This window comes from Ictidomys tridecemlineatus, chromosome 11, assembly GCF_052094955.1.
Source record: "Ictidomys tridecemlineatus isolate mIctTri1 chromosome 11, mIctTri1.hap1, whole genome shotgun sequence".
In the NCBI taxonomy this organism is placed as follows: domain Eukaryota; kingdom Metazoa; phylum Chordata; class Mammalia; order Rodentia; family Sciuridae; genus Ictidomys; species Ictidomys tridecemlineatus.
This window is the reverse complement of record NC_135487.1, coordinates 473,719-496,474: the sequence shown is the minus strand read 5'-3', so window position 1 is coordinate 496,474 and position 22,756 is coordinate 473,719. Positions and strand designations below refer to the sequence as shown.

The 22,756-nt window shown below is 60.4% G+C and overlaps 1 protein-coding gene across 5 annotated transcripts; it reads left to right on the top strand.

Moving 5' to 3' along the window:
* Window positions 1-1,736: 1,736 nt before the first annotated feature.
* Window positions 1,737-22,756, top strand: Nadk (NAD kinase). Of its 5 annotated transcripts, none has more exons than XM_078025017.1 (12): window positions 1,925-2,065; window positions 11,165-11,381; window positions 13,242-13,325; window positions 17,029-17,158; window positions 18,056-18,164; window positions 18,266-18,351; window positions 19,378-19,480; window positions 19,759-19,913; window positions 20,080-20,179; window positions 20,252-20,409; window positions 20,898-20,980; window positions 21,375-22,756. In XM_078025017.1, the coding sequence occupies exons 2-12, from the start codon at window positions 11,203-11,205 to the stop codon at window positions 21,529-21,531; spliced, it is 1,344 nt and encodes a 447-aa protein (XP_077881143.1). In that variant the 5' UTR covers window positions 1,925-2,065; window positions 11,165-11,202; the 3' UTR covers window positions 21,532-22,756. The 5 variants fall into 5 exon arrangements, with proteins under 5 accessions (XP_077881146.1, XP_077881143.1, XP_077881144.1 ...); XM_078025018.1 differs by lacking the exon at window positions 1,925-2,065 and adding an exon at window positions 9,558-9,783; XM_078025019.1 differs by lacking the exon at window positions 1,925-2,065 and adding an exon at window positions 9,809-10,459.

The window sequence follows — 22,756 nt, the reverse complement described above, 5'->3', positions numbered from 1 at the left end:
GGGTGCAGGCCACTGTGCTTCTCCCTCTGCTTCTCAAACCTGCTGGCCTCCTCATTTAACCTGCAGAAGAGGTGGGGACCACATTATGGGGTCTGAAGCGTAAACAACATGGGGGCCATTTTTAAGAGAAAGAATACCAAACAACAAATTAACACAACTATTACTCTAACAGCTAACTTAGCAGCTCTGGGGCCTGAAAAAGGGCAAGGTTACGCATCCCTGCTGCCACCCCTTCCTGGACGGCCCCTCCTTTTTATATGATCAGTTTCCTCACCCAACTCCAGCCCTATGGACTTTGACCTCCTTCCAGCCCTGGGCCCTCCCCTCCCTTTTTGGACTCGCCCAAGTGAAATGCTTCTGGGAATCTTCTGGGTGCTTTCAGGACCCCTGCCACCCTCGGCCTTGTTGGAGCAGGCTTGTCATGGGCCAGTGTGAGACTTTGGCCCCTGAACCCCCTGCCCTGTGAAGCTGTATGTTTAAGGTCACCAAAGGGAGCCACAGCCTGCTTCCTCCTGTAAAATGGGGAAGCCACTTGCACAGGCTGCTGGGCCAGGGTAGACAAGGGATTCCCCTGGCCACCACTGTGCACCTGTCAATTCCCTTTAGAGGGATCACATGAGAAGGATGTGAGCTAGGTGCCTCTGCAGGTGACTGCTCCCACTCTAGAAGTTTCTCGAAGCCTAGGCCAGTGCCTGGCATCTGTCACTCAATGTCGATCTAACACTATAATGCCAATAATTTCTTGAGCTGGAAACAGCTCAAGCCTGCTGTGGGTGTGGCTGGCAGTCACTTTGGGGAAGCTGTCGAGTTTACAAAATAACCCATGAGGAAGTTACAGAGCTTAAGAAATCCCCCCGAAATTCCCACCATGCTTGCCCCTTTCCCAGTCACCCTTGGGGCCTCCACAGTGCAGTGGTCCATGTACAGCAGTGTCATTCTTCCCAGGAAGACACAAGACCGATCTTGGGAGTCCCCCAACGGAGAGCAGGCTGACGGTAGCAGGTATGGGGTAGTGGGGAGACCCATAAAGCTGCTGAGAGGATTCAAGTTCACAGGGGACCAGGCCAGGGGTGCCATGTCAGGGAGCCCCACCATGGGGAAGGAATGACCATGTGAAAACCCAGGCTGGTGCTTGGGAGGCCAGCCTGGTACAAAGCACCCCGTGGTGCCCTTCTCTGGTCAGTCTCCCACCAGGACCCAGAAGCCCAGGACAGCACCTGGCACATTGCTGAGACATCTGCGGCCAGGGAGGCAGTACAAATGGGTGACCACAGTTCAGCAAACCCCTGCTGGGGGCCACAGCTCTGCCTGAAACTCAGGTCAACTCTGGTGGCCTTGGCCTCTTACTCGTCCCCTGCCTCCAGGCTGTGGGCTGTGGCACAGCGCTGTTCCGGGGACTCCCAGACCCCCCACATCGAGGCCAGTGTGGGAGGCGCATCGGGCAGCTTGCTGGTGGCCAAGGGACAGGAATGCAGGTGCGAGGGGCAGGGCCACCTCTCAGCGCGCCTGGCGGCCCTGGGGGAGCACAGCGCTAACGGGCTCCTTCACAAGTTCTGGTTCCCGCAGTGGGCCCGGTCCACGTCGTGTCGTTCGAGTCATCAAGGACTCTGGCGGCGAACTGGACACCTCTCTCGCGGCCCCCTCACCCGAGGCCAGCCCACTGGGTTCCCCGCCCTGGCCATGCGGTCCGCCAGGCCTCGCCCGCCCCGAGGGGCGCGGTGGGGCAGGGGGTGAGGGTCAAGCTGCGGTGGAGGGGGCCGAGACGCCGAGGCCAGCGCGGACAGGAGTCGGCCCCCCTCCCCTCGGCCGCGCGCAGGGCGGGAGCTCCGGGGCGGCGGCGTGCACGTGAGCGGCGGCGTGCGCGTGCGTGGCGACGTGCGCGTGCGCGGCAGCCGCGCCTGCGCACTGAGAGGAGGTGCAGTGCTGCTCCGCGGCGCCGGCGCCGGTCCCTGCCACCATGGGGCGGCGGACGGCGGGGACGCCGAGGGCCAGGTAGCGGCGGGGCGGCGGGGCCCGCGGGCTCGGCCCGGTATGTAGACGCCCCGCGGGTGCGCGGCAGCGGACGGTGAGTGCGCGGGTGCCCCGCCGAGGCCGCGCGGGTGTCCGGGCTCGGGACACCGGCCCTGCCCACCTGCCCGCCGTGGCCGCCGCAGGCGCTGGCCCTCCGCCCTGCGTTCGAGCGCGGCGCGGCTCGGGTTCGTGGCGGGAACTGGCAGGGGCCACCGGCGGGGCCGCGGCCGGGGCTCAGGCCTGGGGGGATGGCGTGGAGGGTCTGGGGTCGGGGACATCCTCTGGAGGCCGCTGGCCATCCTCGCGCCCTGGGTTGCTGGAGCCTGGACCTGGAGGCTCGATGGGCGGCGGCGCCGACCTGGTCCTGCGGGGCGTCGCTGGGGGCCGAGGGGCTTTAGCGTGTGACCGCGCAGGGGACCCGGACCTGGAGGAGGGCGGTGAGCCGAGGATCCTGGGGCCGTGCTGTCTGCACTTCGCCAAAGTCACGTGCTAACTTGGTACCCCGTCCTCGCCAGAAAGCTCGAAAGTTCCCAAAGTCCGCGGTGATGTTTCCACAGGCAGCGGCCACGCGCGGCCCAGGTCAGCAGCGCAGCCGCCGGCGCGGCCCTGGTGCCGCTGGCCGTGCGGTCCTTTCCGCTGCCCGGTCCCGCTCGCTCCCTGGTACTGCCGGTGGATGCGGGCGCTTGCCACTCACCTACCACCCCAGCCCTTTTCCTTTTTGAGACAGGGACTAAGTTGCCTAGGCTGGCCTCTAACGTGGGTCTTACGCCTCCGCCTCCCGAGTGCGGGGATGGCAGCCCACCGCGCGGGCCCCTTTTCTCTCAGTTGTGGAACAGGGCGTGCCCGGCACCACTGATGGCAGTCTCCTTCCTTGGCCACGGACCTGCCTTCCTTCCCTTCCCTTCTCCATAGCAATGGGATTCCTTTGGCTTTGATTCTGGATTACAAGTTATTTTTCCTCTCTTGTTTTGGAACACACTCCATTTTAGCTGAAAACTTACTCATTCTGCGTGGCCTTGAGGGCAGTGCTTTCCAGGCTGTTTTCATTGGTGCTTGTGCTGCAGGCTTACCTTGGTGTTATTTTAGCGCCTTCCTGGATGGCATGCTTCCTGCTCCAGGGTCTCCTCTTTCCCCTAGCCCTGAGCCCCTGGAGACTCTCCTGGGTGTGGGGAGTCTGCCCTCAGCAGTCACTTCTTCACTGAGTTTGTAGCCCCTCTTGTGGCTCAACAGGTGTCCTTGTACCCCTGATACAGGAGCATTATTGCAAAGTGGCCCCTCTACATGTTTCTGGTATTTCTTCTTCATGAGTTTGTGCTGCTAAAGCAATTGGCAGTCCTGTTGTTTACATGAAGTTTGTTTATGGTGCCCAGAATGGCCTTGAACTTGGGGTCCTCTGCCTCTATCTCCTCCCAAGTCTGGATCACAGGCATGTGCCACTGTGCCCAGCCAGATGGTTTGCTTAAGGATGCGGATGGCCTCAATCATGATGACCTCAAATCTGTAGGTGGGATAGTTCAGCAGCAGAAAGCAGCTTTTCAGAGGCCTCGCACCTTTGGGAGGGACCTTGAGGTGACAGGAGGACATGATTGTGACCATAGGGCCTCCTCCAGCAGCCCCACTTTCCACCTCCACCTCCTGGTAGTTACCACATGCATCTGGCCTTTCTGGATGGGAAGGTGTCACTTTGCAATTTCAGGACTCAATGTCCTGTTTGTACTGGTGACTTATCATCTGCAGCATCTCCTGACCCATCACTGTGGGCCCCGGGCCGCTGCATGGGAACAGGTGAATTAATAAAAGTAAGAGTTTTGGTTCTTTGGACAGATGGTTACAATGGAGAAAGTGCAGGCAGGGAGAGGGTGCTACATACCCTGAGTAGGGGCGTCACCTGGCTTCCCATTGGGAAGCGCTGGTCTCAGGTTTTCCTGGATGCCCAAGGACGCAGCAGAGCCACCTTTCTAGAAAGCTGCCTTCCAGTTGTGGTCTTAGCTTGCAGGGTGCAGGCTGGGCCCACTGGCCTGGTTCCCATCGGCAGTGTGGTGCACGTCCACCATGTCTCATCTCTGCCAGCCCGGCCTTGTTGCTGGGGAGTTCATGTTCCTAAGGAGCCTCTCCCCATCTCTGTCTCTGGACACATTCTCTCACATCTGCTAGCTCAACACTTGCCTGCCCCCCAGCACTCTTGTGCTCTAGTGGATGGGTGCAGCTTTTGTTCCTGTCTGTTGAACCTGTGTTTATTGGCATCTTGGTGTTTTTCCTCACCATTTCATATTGAATTGTTTTGTTTTGTTTGCAGTGCCGGGGTTGAACCCAGGAGTGCTCTACCACTGAGCCACATCCCCGGCCCTTTTTAAATTTTATTTTGAGACAGGGTCTTGCTAAGTTGCCTAGTGCCTTGCTAAGTGGCTGAGGCTGGCTTTGAACTTACAGTCTCCTGCCTCAATCACCCAAGCCTCTAGGATTACAGGTATGTGTCATCATGCTTAGCACCATTTTTATTTCTTATTTTGAGACAGGGTCTTGCTAAATTACTGAGGCTGGCCTTGAACTTGCCATCCTCCTACCTCAGCCTCCTGAGTTGCTAAGATTACAGGCTTGTGCCACAGTGTCTCAGTGCCTGGCTGTATGAGTTCTTCATATTTTTTTAGATGTTGATGGACCTTTATTTTATTCATTTATTTATATGCGGTGCTGAGAATTGAACCCAGGTCCTCACACATGCTAGACAAGTACTCTTAACCACTGAGCCAGCCACAACCGCAGCCCCAAGTTCTTTATTTAAAAAATTTTTCCATAATTTTATTGATGCATTGTAATTATATGTAATAGGGGGATCCCTTATTACATATTGTACATGTGCTCGGTATAACGGTATGTATGAATCCTTTATGAATACTTCATTATTATGCTTCAATTTTTTTCCCAGTGAAACTTCCTAACGCAGAAGTCGCGTTTAGATTTATGTGCTTTGAGGAATATGAGCACACTTGGATGGAGTCAGAATCATGTTCTTTAAAAATGATTAACAGTGGCAGAGTGCCTCCCTGGCATGTATAAAACCCTGGGTTCCATCCCCAGCACCATCAAAAAAAAAAAAAAAAAAAGGTTAGCATGCCAACAAACTTGAATTAAATGTGAATCTTGATTCACAGTTGTCAAAAAATACACTGTAGAGATGACTTAAAATTTTAAAGCTAGTTTTAGTATTTAATATGAGTCTGAGTTAGTTGACTGCTTGGTCATCATACTGGTCTTTGCAAGTAAATATTACAGAGCTTCTGGGTAATGAATCCTTACTGACAGATGAGCAGCCGGGCCTTGCTGGTTTTTCCTCTTGGTCTGTTAGCATTGGATCAGAACCTTTTGCCCGCACGCACAGTGCTGCACCATGCCCATGCAGTGCAGCCTCCATGAAACCCGAGGGCAGGGTCCAGAGAGCTCGGGAGGGTCCTGCAGGGCAGTGCTGGGTCGGCGGGAGGCTCTGCGCCCCTTCCCCACGCCCCACCCGTGCGTGTTCATCTGCGTCCTTGGTGGTATCCTGTGTAATAAACCAGTGGATGTTTCCCTGAGCTCTGTGATCCGTCTGAAAGGGGAGGGGACTGGCTGGAGGCCTGTCAGTCAGAGGCACAGGCTGCTGTGTGGTTACTTCTCTTTCTCCTGGAGTGATGGAATTCTCCATACCCTTCCTGGGGCACAGCCGGACTTGGGGTGCAGGTTCAGAGCTGGTGACCCGGGGCACCCCAGGTGATTCAGCTGTGCCGCCACATGGGGGCGTTTCTGTGGGTGGGCCTCCTGTGTGGTGTGCTCCCCAGCTGTGGTCCCGAGTTTGGTTTGGCCAGAGCTTGGGATTTATGGCCTGAAATCGCCCTCTGTAAACCCCATGCTGCTGGAGACGAGGTGGTTGTGGCACTTTCTGGGTTTAGAAGGAAGTGCACCAGAGGCACAGTTTTGAGTCTGTGTGGCCATTCCCCCAGGACCTTTGGCTGGCTCTAGCCCTGTGCCCCTCTGTTGGGTGTCCCTTCTGGCTGGGTCCTGTTGTCCAGTTCCCACCAGGGTCAGGATGGGCCTGGAAGCTTCTGGCCGGGGGCAGCCCTGCCTCCATCAGGAGGTCGTGCGTCCTGGCTGCGGTTCCTGCTCCTTCGGTGCCCTTGGACTTCAGCTGTCGGCTGGCTGCCTATTCCCACTGCTCTGACCCGGCTTGTGCCCAGGGCCAGCCCTGCTCCTGCGTGACAGTCCCTCCCCCAAGAGTCATGTTGTGAGACCCTAGGTCTTAGGCTGTTTTCACAGCTCTCCTGTGAGGTGGTCTTGATGGACCCCTTCCTTGCTCAGCTCAGGGTGGGGAGCAGCATCCTGTCGATGGAGAAGAGCTTTGGAAACCAAGTGTGGCTTCCAGGTTGTCGATGGTCTTTGACGAACCAGGTGGTGACGGCACTGAGAACTTTCTGGTTCTGCGACTGGTGTGTGTGCTCTACCGTGGACTCTGCCCCTGAGCCACACCGGCCTGGCTGCTTGGGGACATTGCCCTTTAAGCCCTGCCTCCAGCCTCACTCTGGTCACTGGGTTCCTTCTCCCTGGTCTTTCATTGCCTGGTTGTGGATGCTTGATGGTTTGCTGAGCACTGTTTGGGGTCCCTTGAAAGACACTGTGGGGGGCTGGGGATGTGGCTCAAGCGGTAGCGCGCTCGCCTGGCATGCGTGCGACCCGGGTTCGATCCTCAGCACCACATACCAACAAAGATGTTGTGTCCGCCGAGAACTAAAAATAAATATTAAAAAAAAAATTAAAAAAAAAAAAGAAAGACACTGTGGGACCATTGACAGTGACATGTACCCGTAGCCCCAGCTCCACAGGATCACAAGTCGAGGCCAGCCTGTCTCATAATAGAAAGGGCTGCTGTGTCTCCGCAGCAGAGCACCCTGCACCCAAGTCCAGAGTCAAGAGAGAAGAGGACACTGAGAGTGAGGGAGTTCTGGAACCCCCCAACAGGCGGAGACCACAGGCAGGGGCTGGCGGGGGTGCTGCAGGCTGGTGCCGGTCCTTGGGTTCTCGTTGGGTCTTCCATGGAGGAAGAAGGACACGAGGTGTGGTGCCAGAGCCAGGCTGTGTGCTCACGAGGGCTGGTGGGACACTCGTGCCAGTGGAGTGGCACCTGTTCGTTGGTGCTGCTTGAAGTGGGAGCCTCCTTGCAGGTGAGGCAGCTTCTCCCTGCTCCTGGAGGAGCGCTCTGAGGGTCTGAAGTGCCCTTGGTGCTCAGGAGGTAGGATGAGGCAAAACATCAAGGTGTGAGGGTGTGAGGAGGAAAGCAGCTCAGCCAGACTGACCAGGAACAAAATGTGCGCCCCACAGCCACGTCCCTGTGACCTGCCTCCTCCAGCCACACCCACCTGCCTGTGGCCACCACCCAGGTATTCCACTGGGCGGATCAGGCTGTCTCAATCTAGTCATTTCACAGTGAGTGCCTCTGCCTCGGCACTCGGGAGCTTTGGGGGCACCACGTCTCCCAGCCATGACGCCTCGTGTTTCAGACACTTTTGCTGACTTGTTCTGCTGCCGTGGGAGCACGGTGGGCTTTGCTCAGCTCCCTTGCGCAGCCGTGCTCCCCATCCTCGCCCCTCAGCCTCCGTCCAGAGCCTTCCTGCCTGCTCTCTTAACCGGCCCCTCAGGTTGGCGCCTTCCCTCTGCACTCCATCTGGTCTGGGCCTCAGGTCAGTGCCCAGTGCCGGCCGTGCAGACGGAGCTCTGGTCCCCCTCCCGCCTAGAGAGGAGTGACGGTTTGGCTGGACAGTGCCTCTCCCAACTCCCTAGTCATGTTCACGTAGGGTTCCTGGTGCTGCCCCCGGCTGGGCTGCTGAGTTCGAGGCCAGAGCTCAGGGGGTCCCCCAGGAAGAGTAGTGCCAGGGCAGGTGGTGTGTTTGGTCAGCTCCAAGGAGAGGGAAGGATGGGGTGAGGCAGGGGTGCTCCCTGGGAGCTGCGTTTAGCCGAAGTCAGGTGAGGGTCGATTCCAGTTTGGGAACAGCACACAGAGCTTAGAGTACGCCAGTCTGTCTTCCAAACTGGCTGTGTGCCGTTCCATGCCACCAGCAGCAGGAAAGGCAGTGCGGCCCCGGTCCTGCCCCGTCCTGCCGCCGGCCTTCTGCTGCCCTGCGCTTCTCCTCAGGTGCTTGTTCGTGCCTGACCTTCCCAGGGGAAGTGTCTCTTCAGACCTTTTGCTCATGTTTCTTGGGGGGTTTGTTTAACGAATTGTGGAAGTTGTTTTTTTGTTTTGTTTTGTTTTTAAGAGAGAGAGAATTTTTAAATATTTAATTTTCGGTGGACACAACATCTTTATGTTATTTTTATGTGGTGCTGAGGATAGAACCCAGCGCCCCGTGCCTGCCAGGCGAGCGTGTTACCACTTGAGCCACATCCCCAGCCCCTCGTGGAAGTTCCTTACATATACCAGTCGTTTATCACAATGTGCTTAGCAAACTCTTTGTCTGGGACTTGTATATTTTTTGGCTTTTTTTTTTCCCTTTGGTGATACTAGGGATTGGACCCAGCATCTGCATGAGCAGTCTCTGGCTTCAGGCCCAGCACAGCCGCCCAGAATGCGCTGCAGTTAAGGGGTGCATTTCTGGGCTCGCCGCTGTTTCCTTGCCTGAGATCTCTGGTGCCAGCCCTGCTGTGTCTGGCATCCACAGCTGCACAGCAAGGCGTGATGCCAGATGGCACTGGACTTCCACCTTGGTCTAGTTGTGAGTTGCTTTTAAGGTACTCTGGACCTTTCACCCTGCTGCTTGAACAGCAGGCTCTGACTGACAGCGTGTAGAGCCCTGCTTGGGTTCGGGGTTGGGGGGAGTCTGTAGGTGGTTGTTGAGTGGGCTCTGCCGCGGGCATGGGGTGCGCTGGCCGTCCCTTTGTTTCTGCCAGCTGTGCCCAGGGCCTGCACTGCTCCTGTGGGGCCTGGTGTTTGCCTGCTGTGTGGTCGGTGGTGTCTCAACCCCAGGTGCTCTCTTCCTGCGTCCATGGGGTGCTCTCCTGGTCTGCCTGTTGGTTTGCCTCCTGCAGACCTGCAGGCAGACTCACCTGCTCGGTGTGGCCGTCTTGTAGATGCTTGAAGGTGCTCTGTGGCTTTCCAGAGAGAAGTCCGTGTCTGTGCGTGCCTGCTGACCGCCTGTGCGCCCCTCTTCCTGCCGCACTATGCTGGCTCTGGCCTCCAGTGCACCGATGGGTCCAGATGGTTCTGTCGACAGGTTTTTGTAGGTCTGATTTTCAGTAAACTTCAGGAGAATATTGACCACAAGAGCAGTGCTCTCCGCTCTAACTACATGTTAGCCTTGTCTGTCAACAGGTGAGGCCTCACCTGGCCCTTGGAGAAGGTGAGACCTAAGAGTTGGCATTTTTTTTCTTTTTTTTTTTTGAAGGACCTCAGGCAGTTGTAAAATGTACCCAGAAGGAGAGCCAGCTGCGAGCACTCAGAGACTGCCCCACCTCTAACCTTGATGCTGCCCCTTGCCAGCGCCCCAGGTGTCTTGGCTCGCGGACCACAGTGACTGACGCCCAGCGTTGGCGCCAGTGGCTGACGTTCCTGGCCCTGCGTGGCCTGACCTCGGGGTGGAGGGTGGAGTCCTGCAGACACACTGCCTGGTCAGGCCACCCATGGGTGTTTCCCTGGATCACCTGCTGAGGCCCCATCCCCAAATACAGCCCTGCTTGGCCCGGCAAGGCCAGTCCAGTGGCCTCGGCCTGCCTAGCACCTCTGCTGCGGCGTCCTGGCTGGCGGAGTTTTCCTCTGTAAGGAGAACGCACCCTGGGCTTCTCTGCCCGCCTCCATCCAGCCGTCCAGGGCTTCCTGCCCACTGGAGGCCAGCTATAGGACCCGGTTGGCTGCCCTCCCCTCTGCCCCGTGCCGAGCCTCAGGGTGTCCTGCCCAAGCAGGCTGGCCTCCGGAGGACAGGGGCTGTCGCCAAGGCCGCGTGGGCTTCTCTCATGACCCCCTGGTGACTTTGAGGAGAAGCCTGCCTCTGATGGACCCTCCGTGGAGATTGTGGCCTATCGTCGTTCAGTTCCTCTCCAGACCCTCTTTTCCTTGTCTTCTTTCCTGAGATGGGACTTGGGTGTGAACCGCTGAGCTGCAGCTCCTGCCCTTCTGTCTTTTGCCTTGAGACAGGGTCTTGCTGAGTTGACCAGGCTGGCCTGGACCTTGCACCCTCCTGCCCGAGGGTGGGACAACAGGCTTCTCTGTTCTGTGTGCCAGTTCCTGCCACTGACCCTTCCTGGCTGGCTTCGCTCCATGTTGGCTGAGATGAGGTGGCTGGCCACTTCCCACTCCACAGCTCTCGCACAGCTTTAAGGGGCCGGTGCTTGGGGCTGTGTCTGCTGCCACTCATCCGCTGATGGTGCACCTGTGAGTTCTGTCTTGGCCTTGACCCCTGAGCTGGTTGGGAGAAAGTTCCAGAAATCGTGATTGGTAAGGTTGCTGTCCTTAGTTCCTGGCCTCTGCTCTCCTGAGCCTGCTGCTGTGGTCAGAGGTGCAAAGCTCTGCCCTCGCTGCTGCCTGGAGCCGGGGTTTCCTCGGTGGCTCTGACGCTGGTCGGGCTCATCCTCTTGGCAGGCCTGCCAGGGACTTCGCCGGAGCCCTTACAGCCTTCCAGGGCTAGGAGGTCATGGGCGAGGCACTCGGCCTTCTCCTCTCCACTTGGCATGCTGTGCAGTCCACCGCGTGGCCTTTCATTTCAGGCATCTCCGCTGGCCATGGGGCTCTGCCCCTGGGCACGGCATCCACCCCTGAGCCCCTGGCCTGCCCTGTGATGCAGTCGCCATTGCTCTGTTGTGGCCCCCACTGGTTATTTTTTTCTGCTTTAGCTCTCTAGGTTCACTCACAAGCCTCAGGTGGGCCCCTGAGTTCTTGAACATCTTTGGGGTGGAAGCAGCCCAAAGCACTTGGGTACAGCGGCTTCTGGCGCTCATTCCCTTGGAAGGAGCGTGTGGGCAGAACAGTGGGCACGCCGCTGCCAGGCCCTGCTCCACTCCACATGGCAGAGGAGGGGCAGAGGGAGGGGCGCGCGCATATGTGTGTTTGTGTGTGTGTGTGAGAGAGAGAGAGACACACACACACGCACACACACCAGGGCAACTTCACACCGACTGACTCTCTTTATTTCATTGGATCAAGGCGTCTGCTTTTCTGGCAGAAGTTCTCGTTTATCAACTATGGAAATGGAACAAGAGAAGATGAATGTGAGTAAGGAGCTGAGCCCAGATGCGGCCTCGTACTGCTGCTCAGCATGTCATGGGGACGAGGCTTGGAGCTACAGCCGCCCTGTCCGGGGTCGCGCCAAGTCTCGGAGCCTGTCGGCCTCACCTGCCCTGGGCAGCACCAAGGAGTCCAGGTAGGACCAGGAAGGTGCTGCAGTGTGGCTGCCGCACTGCGCAGTCCTTCTAAGCAGGTCCACACTCGCCACAGGCTGGGCTAGGGGTTGCCCGGGGAGCTGCCTCCGAGAGCAGAGCAGGGTATGTCCAGGGCCACCTGCAGCTGAGCTGTGTGTGTCTTCTTTCCACCTGGGAGCCATGCTGGGGGTGCCGGCTCGGTGGAGTGGGTCTCAGGTGCAGGGCCATGGGGCCCTTTCCAGTGGCCTGCCCTGGTACAGGGTCACCCATACAGCAGCACTCAGGGCCTTGGGAAGGCGGCCAGATGAGCGCAGGGTTCAGTGGCGCCTGGGGTGTGGCTCTCAATCCTGGGGACAGTGATTCTGGTGCCTTTCGTAGAGAAGTCCGCCGGGAACCAGCGTGGTCTGCAGCAGTGTCGGTGCCGTGTGGGTGGGGTGTGGTGAGGCGCAACTCTTTGCATGCGTTCTCCAGGGTCGCGGGCCACAGGGCGGGGGACCCTGGGTGCTGCAGCCTGTGGGTGGCCTTGAGTGATGGAGTCCCCTGTGGAGAGCTCTGGTTTTTGTATGTTGGTGTTAAGATGCTTATACAAAGCCAGCGTCTTGAGAGTGGGGTACAGAGAAGGCTGCTTGCTTGGGCGCTGGGGACGTTGGCAGAGCTGCGTGCCTCGCACCTTCGACCCGAGGAGGGAGTCTCAGCCCGCTCTGGTAGGCAAAGCCCCTGTGAGATAAAAAGCCCACGTCTGTTCAGGGAGCTGAGGGGCCTTCCGAGCCTCTGCTGGTGGGGTGGGTCCAGGGGGCGTGGGTGCACACGCATCTGTGTGCAGCAACAGGGCAGTCGGGCCTCCACCCCGGCAGGGTCTCACCGAGCAGCCCACCTGCCTCCTCCTGCCTCAGCTCCCTTTTGGCTGGGATGATGGCTGGCTGCCCCCTGTTCCCGTGGACATAGCACAGCACACCTTTTGTGTCCACGGGACTTTGAACCATGAGAGTGGTGAGGGTCTGGGCAGCCTTTTTGGGGGTCCCAGGGTGAAGTAGCATGGCACACGGCTGTCCTGAGGAGCAGAGAGGGAAACTGGACGTCCACCTGGCCACCTGTAGTCTCTGCAGGCACTGGACCGTCTTTCCAACAACCTTTGACCTTCCCAGCGGGAGTTCTGTGTGATAATCTGCATGATTTTTAGACTTTTGTAGACAAACCTAGAGCCTAGTCCAGAAAGGCCCTGGCACCCAGGTGACCCCTCTCCGTGTCAGCATAGGCCTGGCCAGACTCCATGGCCCGTAGGCGGCCCATCGCCCAGGGCAGGGCAGGTCTTTTATCTGCGTCAGGACTGGGCAGTTTGGGGAGTCGTGAGATGGGCAGTGGAAGGTGAGCGACCTTGCAGGTCCTGGTCCGCTGGCTTGGTGACAGTCACCTTGGTACCTGAGGGGTTATGAGGCCTGGAGGCCAGGGAGGGAGCCTTCTGAGGAGGGCAGTCATGGTGCTGCCCACCACTGCTGGGCATGTGGGCAGCCCAGATGCAGCCCCCCAGGTGATGGCCTGGAGCAGGCCCTTTGTTGGGGTTCAGCTGGCCGAGGCCCTTTTCGGGGACCACGGAAGTTGGGCTGCTGAGCTCATTCTTTCTGGGGACGAGGGTGCCTTGGAGCTGCAGTCTGGCCCAGGTCCTCCAGGTGGCACTCACTGGTCCTCAGGACGTGTCTTGCTGTGAGCTCGGCCTGGTGCCGGGGCCGGGGCAGGACCTCTGGGCTGACCCTGGAGGCGGCGGTGGCTGCTCAGGCTCACGCCATGCGTGTCCTTGCAGTCTGACGTGGCTGCGTGTCGCCAGCTGCACACTGCTCTGACAGCAGCCCTCTGTGCCCCTGCAGGAGGACACGCTCTCTCCATGGGCCCTGCCCAGTGACCACGTTTGGACCAAAGGCCTGTGTGCTACAGAACCCCCAGACCATCATGTAAGTGTGTGGGCCAGGGCGGGGTGTGTCCTGGGGTGTTACGGGGAGAAGCGGGTACCTCCCAGCCCTGCTGAATTCCCAGCCCCTGAGTGGCAATCTCCTCTAGTGGCTTTGGAAAGTGAAGGCATGAGCTGGGCACTGCCTAGCCTGTGGACTCTGGGCCCGCGCTGGCATTGGTTGAACCTCGGATGCACCCACTGAGCTGCACCCCCAGCCCTTTTTATTTTCTATCTTGAGACAGTCTTGCTAAGTTCCTTAGGACCTTGCTGAGTTGCTGAGGCTGGCCTCAAGCTTGGATCTTCCTGCCTCAGCCTCCAAGTCAGGTTGAGTGGCGTTGCAGTGAGAAGCTTGAGTTGCTTCAGATTCCAGCAGGGAGAGTTCTGGGCATGGGCCCCGTGTCAACCTGCTGGCTTTTCCTTCAGTCGTTTCAAAATACAAAGGTGTGGGGCTGGAGGTGTGGCTCAGCGGTAGAGCTCTTGCCTAGCATGTGTGAGGCACTGGGTTCGACTCTCAGCACCACATAAAAATAAGTAAATAAAATAAAGGCCTGTCAATAACTAAGCTATGTATATGTGTGTAGAATGCAGAGGTGTTAGCTGCTTCCCTCCGTCAGACGCAGCTGCTTGAAGGGTGCCTTGTCCTTTTCTTTCCTGTTGCTTGGGTCCAAATCTAGGGCTCAGCATGCCAGGCATATGCTCTGTCACAGGGCCACGCCCAGCCCAGGGTCCCCTCCTCGCTGTGCTGGCTCTGCTGCTGGCCCACGTGTCCTGGAGGAGGCAGGCTTGGGAGTGTGCCAGTCAGCGTCCCCCAGCCCACTGGTGACAGCGCCGCAGTCCAGCTCTGCATGGTGTTGACGGAGCCGGTGTCTGTGCTCTGCATGGTGGTCTGGCCGCGGGTAGGGCTTGTGGGAGGGAAAAGCCAAAGGGATCTGATGTTAGTGTTTCGACCTCCAAGGGTCAGAGCTCTGCTCCTCCCACCTTCGCCCTGCACCAAGGACGTCTTGGCCCTCTGTGCTCCTGGAGTTGGGGAGCACCCCGCTCGGGTTTCCGTCCCGCCAGAGCTAGGTCACGTGCAGTGCTGTGTGGGTCTGCCATGGGGCCGGTGGCTGTGTCGAGGGTGGTGCTGTGCCTGGAGGTTGCCGGTGGACTCGAGAGTGGAAGCCGGGAAGTTGTCTGTGGATTGTACCTTTACGGCACTGGGTGAGGGGCTGGGCTGGCCAGCTCTGGTGTCTCGGTGCTGCAGTGCCACCTGGGTGAGACACCTGGCCCACCTCCTGGAACTGCAGTGTGGGGACAGCAGAAGTATGGGCCCATCGCCTTCAGCTTGTTGGAGGAGCTGCTTTACAGACTGGAGTGGCCTGGCAGTGCGGATCCCTGTGACGATGCTGTCACCTTCCTGTCCATGAGGGACTGCAGGTCCCCGGGGCCCTGGCGTCACCCCACATGCTTTCCAGGAGCTGTTCTTGTACAGTTTGGACGGGGAAGATGGTTCTGAGCCCACGTTTGCTCCCCAGCCCCTCCGCCCAGTGGTTCGGATTGCACCCTGCCCGGTGTGGACTCTTAGCGGCCTCCCATAGCCTTGAAGTCCGTCCTCTGCCCAGCCCGCCCAGCCTTCCAGACCCCAGCTGCTCCAGAGCCCTGCCTGGTGGCACACCTGCCTGTCACTTCCTGTGACCAGGGCTCCATGTGGCCCCACCCCTGGCTGCCCAAGGCCCTCCTGGCACAGCTGTCACGGCTACTCACTCAGTGGCAGCCCTGAGGGGGCTCACCGCTGCCCAGCCTCCCGTAGCCAGCAGTCACCAGGGCCAGGCGCAGTCGCTGTCCGAGCCGTGTGCTTTCCTGTGGCCTTCTCAGGCTGGGCTTCAGGATGGCCTCTGAGCCATTTCCCAAGGTCAGGCCTCCCCAGGCAGGTGGGCCTGGCAGGGTGGAAGGTGAGCACCCAGGGCAGCGTCTTCTCTGCCCCATGGAGGCTGGCATGCCCTAGCTGGGGGCGGGCTCCACGGCCCTCCTGTCTGCACGCCTTCCCGGGCTTCACAGGGGCAGGGGGTGCTGCGGTGCACACCCTTCCCACCTGCCTGCCATGTGTGTGCTCTGCTGTGGCGTCACTGGCACCTGAGGGGGTGTGGCCAACAGTCGGTTCACCTGTGGGCCCCCAACTCTCTCCTGCAGCTTTTGCGGGCAGGCAGGGCTGAGGCTTCACACCACACCTGCACCTGTGGGCCTGGGAGGGTCAGCACCCCACTGTGCAGATGACCCAGCAGGAAGTTGAGAGACTGGTTTATGGTCACGCGGAGGGCTTGGTGCCCAGGCCAGGTGTGATGACACTGCTGGTCACGACACGGGCTGGGCCCAGCGAGGCCTCAGGGCTGGAAGAGTCTTGATGGGGCTGCCCAGGGCAGCTGCAGTAGCAGGGCTCTCGCCACCTGACAGGACAGAGGGCTGTGAGCATCCCACACACCCTCCTGGAGCCTCTCACCCGACAGCCTCTCACCCACCCGTGGCCCACGAGCAGGCCTGGCCAGTTGCACAGGCTGTAGCCGAGGCCAAGCTGGGCAGGCTGGCGGCCATGGCACTCCGCTAGGAACAGGTAGAGTGGGCCTCTTACGTGGATGGAGGAGCGGGAACAGCAAGAAAGCCACCCCACTGTCTTGATTCCCATCATGTTGGGAAGCTCTCTGAGTCGCCCTGAAGACGTGAGTCCTGCGAGCTGCCTTTTGCCTTCAGCTTGGAGCGTGCAGAGCTGGACGTGGGGCGAGGGCATGTGGAGCTGGCGGTGAGGGGCTGCCCCCTGGAGGGTGGAGTCACCTCGTAGCTGCAAGAGAGGTGCGAGCAGGTGGTGAGGCTAAGAGAGGGTGCCGTGAGCAGCCCCTCGTCTCCCAGCAGTGACAGGACAAGGCCGCCACTGCTGCTGTGGTTGGTGCTGTGCAGCCTGGCTTGAGGCTCTGTGGTGGGCTCTCGCTGCCCCATGAGGCACGACCTGCTGGAAAGGGGCTGAGGCAGGCAGTATGGCGCCAGGGAAAGTGCCAGCTGCCTGTCAGGCCTACCGTCTGCAGCTGGCTCTGTGGCACGTGCAGTCCACATGTGCCCCAGGCACTGTAGACCAGGGCGGTCCTGGGACTGCTGAGTTGTAGAAGAGCCTGCTGGGTGGCCCTGCCTCTGGAGGACCCCGCCTGCCCCTCAGCATGCCGTGTGAGGAGTCGAGCTGGTGCGCTGAGGCAGCAGAGTAGAGGGCCGTGGGCACTGAGCAAGCAGGGCTGCCGCCACCTTCTGAGCAAGCAGCCTGTACTGTGACCACGAGGGCCAGCCCCCTCACCTGGTGGTGTCATCTGTGCAGGAAGCACCGCTGTGTCCTTGGGGCCAGCCCGGGAGTGGGTAGAGTCCCAGCCGACTGGGTGGGGCCGGTGTCCTCTTGGGGCTCAGGGCTTTCCTGGTTTCCATGCCTCTTTTCTTCATGGGTTCTGTGCACAGGCCTGCAAAGGTGGGTGGGGGGTGCCTGCAGGGACCTGGCTGAGCACTGCAGGTAGCAGGCAGGGCAAGGCAGGGTCTTTGGGTCTACAGCAACCGAGAGAGTAGATCTGCTGTGCCCTGGTGCTGGCCTCTGTGCCAGGCTCCCACACCACTGTGCAGTGTGTCCAGGAGGCGCGGCCCCTCTCAGGGACTCCTCCTCCAGGGCCAACGCCTGCTGACTTCTCTCCTCCCGCCAGGCACATTCAGGACCCTGCGAGCCAGAGGTTGACATGGAACAAGTCTCCAAAGAGCGTGCTTGTCATCAAGAAGATCCGGGACGCCAGCCTGCTGCAGCCCTTCAAAGAGCTGTGCGTGTACCTCATGGAGGCAAGTCGGGCCGAGGAGGCCTCCTGTGCACACTGGCAGGCCGTGGAACCCCGTCCCAGGTGTAGGCAGGAGGCGCAAGTACGCCCAGAGGGTGGCACCCTCCTCGCCCCACCACTCCAGTGCTCCTCTGTCCTGCGTCCCCAGTGCTGCTGCAGTGTGGGAGGTCGGGCTTCGGAGCTGGGTGGCCCCTCACTACCTGTCGCACAGTCCCACCAACCAGGTCAGTTTTAACCAAAGAGCCTTATTTTGGTTCACGGTTCTGGAGATGCAGTGTCAAGGGCTACATCTGGCGATGGCTGCCTTGCTGGCCAAGTTCCAAGGTGACACAGGGCACTATGTGGCAAGAGGCAGCACACACACATGTGGTCTCTGTCCCTCAGAGCCACCATGATTCAGCCAGAGGCTCCGCCCTGCTGGCTGCTGACCCAGATCCCCTCCAGATGCCCCTCCTATGAGTAGCACCGTGGAGCTCAGTTTCCCCCGATGCCTGAGTGGGGGTGAGCCTCTACCCATGAGTCCTGGGGACAGGGCACAGGGTGCCTGGTTCCAGAGCCACTGGAGCAGAAGGCGCCGAGGCCTTGAGCGTGGGAGAAGCAGGCAGGCAGGAAGTGGCTCGCCACCCTTCCCACCCGGTCCCAGCCTGCCGGGCCACCCTTCCCACCCGGGTCCCAGCCTGCCGGGCCACCCTTCCCACCCGGTCCCAGCCTGCCGGGCCACCCTTCCCACCCCGGTCCCAGCCTGCCGGGCCACCCTTCCCACCCCGGTCCCAGCCTGCCGGGCCACCCTTCCCACCCCGTCCCAGCCTGCCGGGCCTGCAGGAGGGCTAAGGAGCAGCATGGTCCGGGCGGAGCACACGGTGGGCTAAGGCGCGTGCTCCGCCTCACATCCCACCTCCAGGAGAACAACATGATCGTGTACGTGGAAAAGAAGGTGCTGGAAGACCCTGCCATAGCTTGCGATGACAACTTCGGGCCTGTGAAGAAGAAGTTCTGCACTTTCCGGGAAGGTGTGCTGCAGCCCCTCCCCCGCCGTCCCCTTGCTGTCTGCTCTGGGCACGTGGGTACCCAGAGGCTCTGACCACTGCTGCTTGGTTCTGTCTGCTTCCAGATTATGACGACATTTCCAACCAGATTGACTTCATCATCTGCCTGGGGGGAGACGGGACCCTGCTTTACGCCTCGTCGCTCTTCCAGGTGAGCTGGGTGTGGGTGCAGGCCCCGGGTGAGAGCTCCTGGCCCAGGGTAGCGAGCTGCTCTGCCTGCCTACCCTGGGGAGACCAGTGTTCTCCAGGCCATTGTTAGCAACAGTGCAAGCCGCACAGCTGCTGCCGCCTGGTACTCGGCAAGGCCGGGGCCTGGGACTGCCTAGCCCGGCTGGCAGGAAGGGACGTTGGTGGGAGACAATGCCCAGGGCGGCTGCAGGTCCAGATGGGACAGCCTTAGGGACAGCTGGTGTGGCCAGGGCATCAGGGCAGCTAGGGGGGTGTGGTGCAAGGAGGCCAGGGGCCAACTAGAGCCCTTGGGCCTCACCCCATGCAAGGCAGGACCCAGCCCTCGGGCAGCCTCCTTCAGGCGAGGAGGCCTGTGGAGAGCAGCTGGACGTGGGCAGGGCAGCCTCCTGGACGCCAATGAGGAGCCCAGAAACTTGCTGGGGATGAGAGTAAGGGGCACAGAGTGGCCTGGGACAGAAGGGAGTGGTCCCATCCTACATCAGAGTGGGCCTCTCCAGGGCCACAGGCTGCCCTGTTGTGGGGACCGTGGCTTCTGCTCACCCCATTATGTGTAGGGCTGTCAAAACGACCCCACGCTGCCCTGCCGCCACCCCAGAGCTGCCAGGTCTCCTCACCCTCCAGAGCCTGTGGGGCCTGGTCTCCCATGTCAGAGCCCTGTGGCCAGCACCGCCCACTTCTTTCCCGTTCTGTGACCAGAGAGCTGCTGGGTCTTGTTTTTCTTATCAGCATTCCCAGCCACCAGGGCCAGCGGTGACCGCTCCCTGGAAGACTGCCCATGTGTCTCGGGACCACTTACTCCCCTGAGCCCCCCACATCCAGGCCCCCCCCCCGACCACCCCCACTTCCACAGCTGCCCTGCAGCTACACTGTGCTGTCTTTGGAGTGCAGGCGGCCTGGGGACAGGGCTGAGTCCCCAGGGCCTGGCCATCTGCTGCAGGGCTGTGTCTCTGGTGCAGGCTGGACTCAGCGCCCACCTTCCTCTCCACAGGGCAGTGTGCCTCCAGTCATGGCCTTCCACCTGGGCTCCCTGGGCTTCCTGACTCCCTTCAACTTTGAGAACTTTCAGTCCCAAGTGACTCAGGTGATAGAAGGTGAGGCGAGGTGGCCTGGGGCTGGGGACGCCCGCTGGCCGCTTGCTTTTTTTTCCCTTTTGCCCTTTTTGCCACCCTGCTGAGCACCACTGAGAGTCCCTGGCCCCGGGCCGCCTCAGGGACTCACGGGCTGGAGTGCTGGGCTGCTCCGCAGAGGGGTCTGGCTCCACCAAGGCTCTGAAGGGCCACTTTCCTGGGGGCAGAAAGGGAGGGTCTGTGCGCCCTCGGGTGGACCCCGACTCCCTGGGCAGGGCCCTGCTGACCCCACTGGCCCCCAGGGAATGCAGCTATTGTTCTTCGGAGCCGGCTGAAGGTCAGGGTGGTGAAGGAGCTCAGAGGCAAGAGGATGACCGTCCACAATGGACTCAGTGAAAATGGCCTGCCAGCTCCAGGCCTGGACCCCGAGGTTGGGAAGCAGGCCATGCAGTATCAGGTCTGTGGATGCCCCTGCTGCTCTGGTCTTGTCCTTCCTGTCCTGTGGTCTGGGGGAGTGGCCGGGGATGATTGAGGCTGGACTTCAGGATGCAGGCCCCAGTGGTGCGCTGCAACCCAGGCCCTGCCACCCTTCTTGAGTGCAGTGGCCCCACTGTCCCCTCCAGGTCTTGAACGAAGTCGTGATTGACAGAGGCCCCTCCTCATACCTGTCCAACGTGGACGTCTACCTGGACGGACACCTCATCACCACAGTGCAGGGCGATGGTAAGGCTGCGCGCCCCCTGCGTCCTGAGGAGCTGTGAGGCTGGACAGCAAACCCGCACCCTGTCCCTGCAGGAGTCATCGTGTCCACCCCGACCGGCAGCACAGCGTACGCAGCGGCAGCGGGAGCCTCCATGATCCACCCCAATGTGCCGGCTATCATGCTCACACCCATCTGCCCACACTCACTGTCCTTCCGGCCCATCGTGGTCCCTGCAGGAGTTGAGCTGAAGGTCAGGGCCAGCACCCCTCTGCCCCTGGTATACCAGCTGCCTCTATAGCCTTGCGGCCCCCCCCCCCCCGCAGTGCTGACCATGGAGCTGACATGAGGCCATGGCCTCAGGATCCAGGCTGGCTGGTGCCCCTTGGGAGGCCAGTCCCACCTGGCTGGGGCTCAGATGGGCCTGAGAGACCTGGGCCTCAGGGGAGAGGGCCCACACCTGTCCCTGTCTCTGTCCCTGGCAGCAGGGAGAGTGGGCCGGCCTCCCACGGGGCACCCAGCTGCATTGGGAAGGGCCCCGTTGAGTGGGGGTGGCCAAAGTAGCTCTGGGTGAGGAAAGACCCTGCTAGGAGTCCCTACCACAGGTCCCTGCCTGGCCTTTGGCCTCCTGGTCCCCAGCCCCAGACATCCATGAGGTGCCTGGTGGCAGAGAGGGTATGTCTGCAGGAGGCCCTGGAGCTCACGGCCAGGCCGACGCTTGTCCCTTCTCAACCTCTTCAGATCATGCTGTCACCAGAAGCTAGGAACACTGCATGGGTATCCTTGGACGGACGGAAGCGGCAGGAGATCCGCCACGGAGACAGGTGTGTGGGGGCTGGGGCCTGACTGCCCGGGGCCTGTGGCAGGGTGGCCACATGGTGCAGCAGAGGGCCTTCAGCAAGTCTGGGCGTCCCTCCGCACAGCCATGGTGACCACCCACCACTGCTGAACCTAGGGTGACAAGTCCACAGCTAAACCATCTCAGGCAGCCGCTGGGTCCTCCAGGGCATCTTGCCCCTCAGGCCACCTCCTGAGTGGGCTGTCCAGCATGGGGAGGCCCGTCAGCCAGGACTGGGACAGGCCAGGAGGCTGGTGAGGGTCTGCCCCCCCTCTCTTGGGTGCTAGGCCCAGTGCTGCTGGAGTGGGTGGGCTCACTGTGGGCACAAGGCCCCGGGCTGCTGGAGTGGGCGGGGCTCACCGTGCACCTACCCCGGGCAGCATCACCATCACCACCTCCCGCTACCCGCTGCCCTCCATCTGTGTGCGAGACCCGGTGAGCGACTGGTTCGAGAGCCTGGCCCAGTGTCTGCACTGGAACGTGAGGAAGAAGCAAGCCCACTTTGCAGAGGATGAAGAGGACGGGGAAGACAGCTAGCAGCACCGGGCAGTGCCCGGCCTCGCTGTCCCACCACATCCCACCGAGTCCCACCTGCGCCTGCAGCAGGGGAGCCCGGTCTGCCTTTTGCCGACCAGATCAGCTTTTTACCTTTTCTAATCTGACTCTTTTTCATTTCTAAAGTACAGTGAGAGCCGTGCTGGGCGCCCTGCAGCCCCCAGCAAGGCTCTTGCGATTCCAGATCGGGGACTTTCCATAAATCAGTCTTGAAATTCAGAGGGTTGGAGAGGATTGATCTGTCCTTCCGTGTTGAAATAAATGCCTCAGCGCAGAGTCTCCTTCAGGTGCGATGCTTCTCCCCTCCGCCCTGTGCTTCTGGGGCTCAGGGGCACCAAGGGCTCTGCTGTCCTGCCTTCTGGGGTGGCCACACGCCCCCCAGGGTCCGCTCTGAACCTCCTGCAGCAGGGCGGCTGCGGCAGCTCCCGGAAGGTGTTTTCACCCTGTATGTACTTTCTAGAGACTCTTCTGAACTTTCTCAAGTGCTTATGTACATATTTTCTTGTACACACTTTTGTGTAGATTTAGAGGGGGACCGTCCTGTAGTCCAGTGTTTACATTGTGTCCAGCCCCGCGCTAATGGTCCAGGGTCCAGGAGAGGAGCCACTACTTCTCAGGGTGGGGCCCCCTGTTTTGAGGCCATGGTGAGGGTTCTGAGACGATCTGCTCATGCGGGGACAGCGAGGCCTGTTGGGAGCAGAGCAGGAGCGGAGCCCGGGGCCCTGGGCCGTGCCAAGGTGTCGGGGGCTCGTGTCTCGAGGCTCCAGCTCCCCTTCACCTGTTGACTGGCCAGAGCCGGAGGCGGTGCCTTCCTCAATGGGGCTTCCAAGGGAAGGTGCCCGTCCTGCCGCAGGCGGCCTCGCAGGCCTCGCTCGCGTTGGGCAGAAGGGCCTCCGTGCCTGCTGGAGCACAAGCCCCTCGTCCGCGTGTCCCTTACCTCCTACTCCTCCACCCGGGAACCTGGTATGGCCTGGGCAGGGGACCACGAGCCAGGGTGGGGCTGGGGGCCCCAGGGAGGCAGCCCACTGGTGGAGCTCACCACCCAGCGTGGGCTGGTCTGCAGCCGCCTGTGGCCAGCGAGCGCGCTGGGGAGTTGTGAAGCGGAGTCGCGTCGTCTCCTGTTGTCGGTGTCTTGACACGTGTTCCTTGCTGAAGGCCTTACTACTGTTTTCAAATCCTTTCAATAAACAGACTTGTTTAAAACCGC

What these genes read in the sequence shown, in the direction of transcription:
- Nadk (XM_078025017.1), top strand. Translation starts at nt 11,203, where the DNA reads ATGGAAATGGAACAAGAGAAGATGAATGTGAGTAAGGAGCTGAGCCCA. An exon ending in GTTCTGCACTTTCCGGGAAG is followed by an intron (nt 18,165 to 18,265) that starts GTGTGCTGCAGC and finishes GTCTGCTTCCAG; the next exon opens with ATTATGACGACATTTCCAAC. An exon ending in GAGATCCGCCACGGAGACAG is followed by an intron (nt 20,981 to 21,374) that starts GTGTGTGGGGGC and finishes TACCCCGGGCAG; the next exon opens with CATCACCATCACCACCTCCC.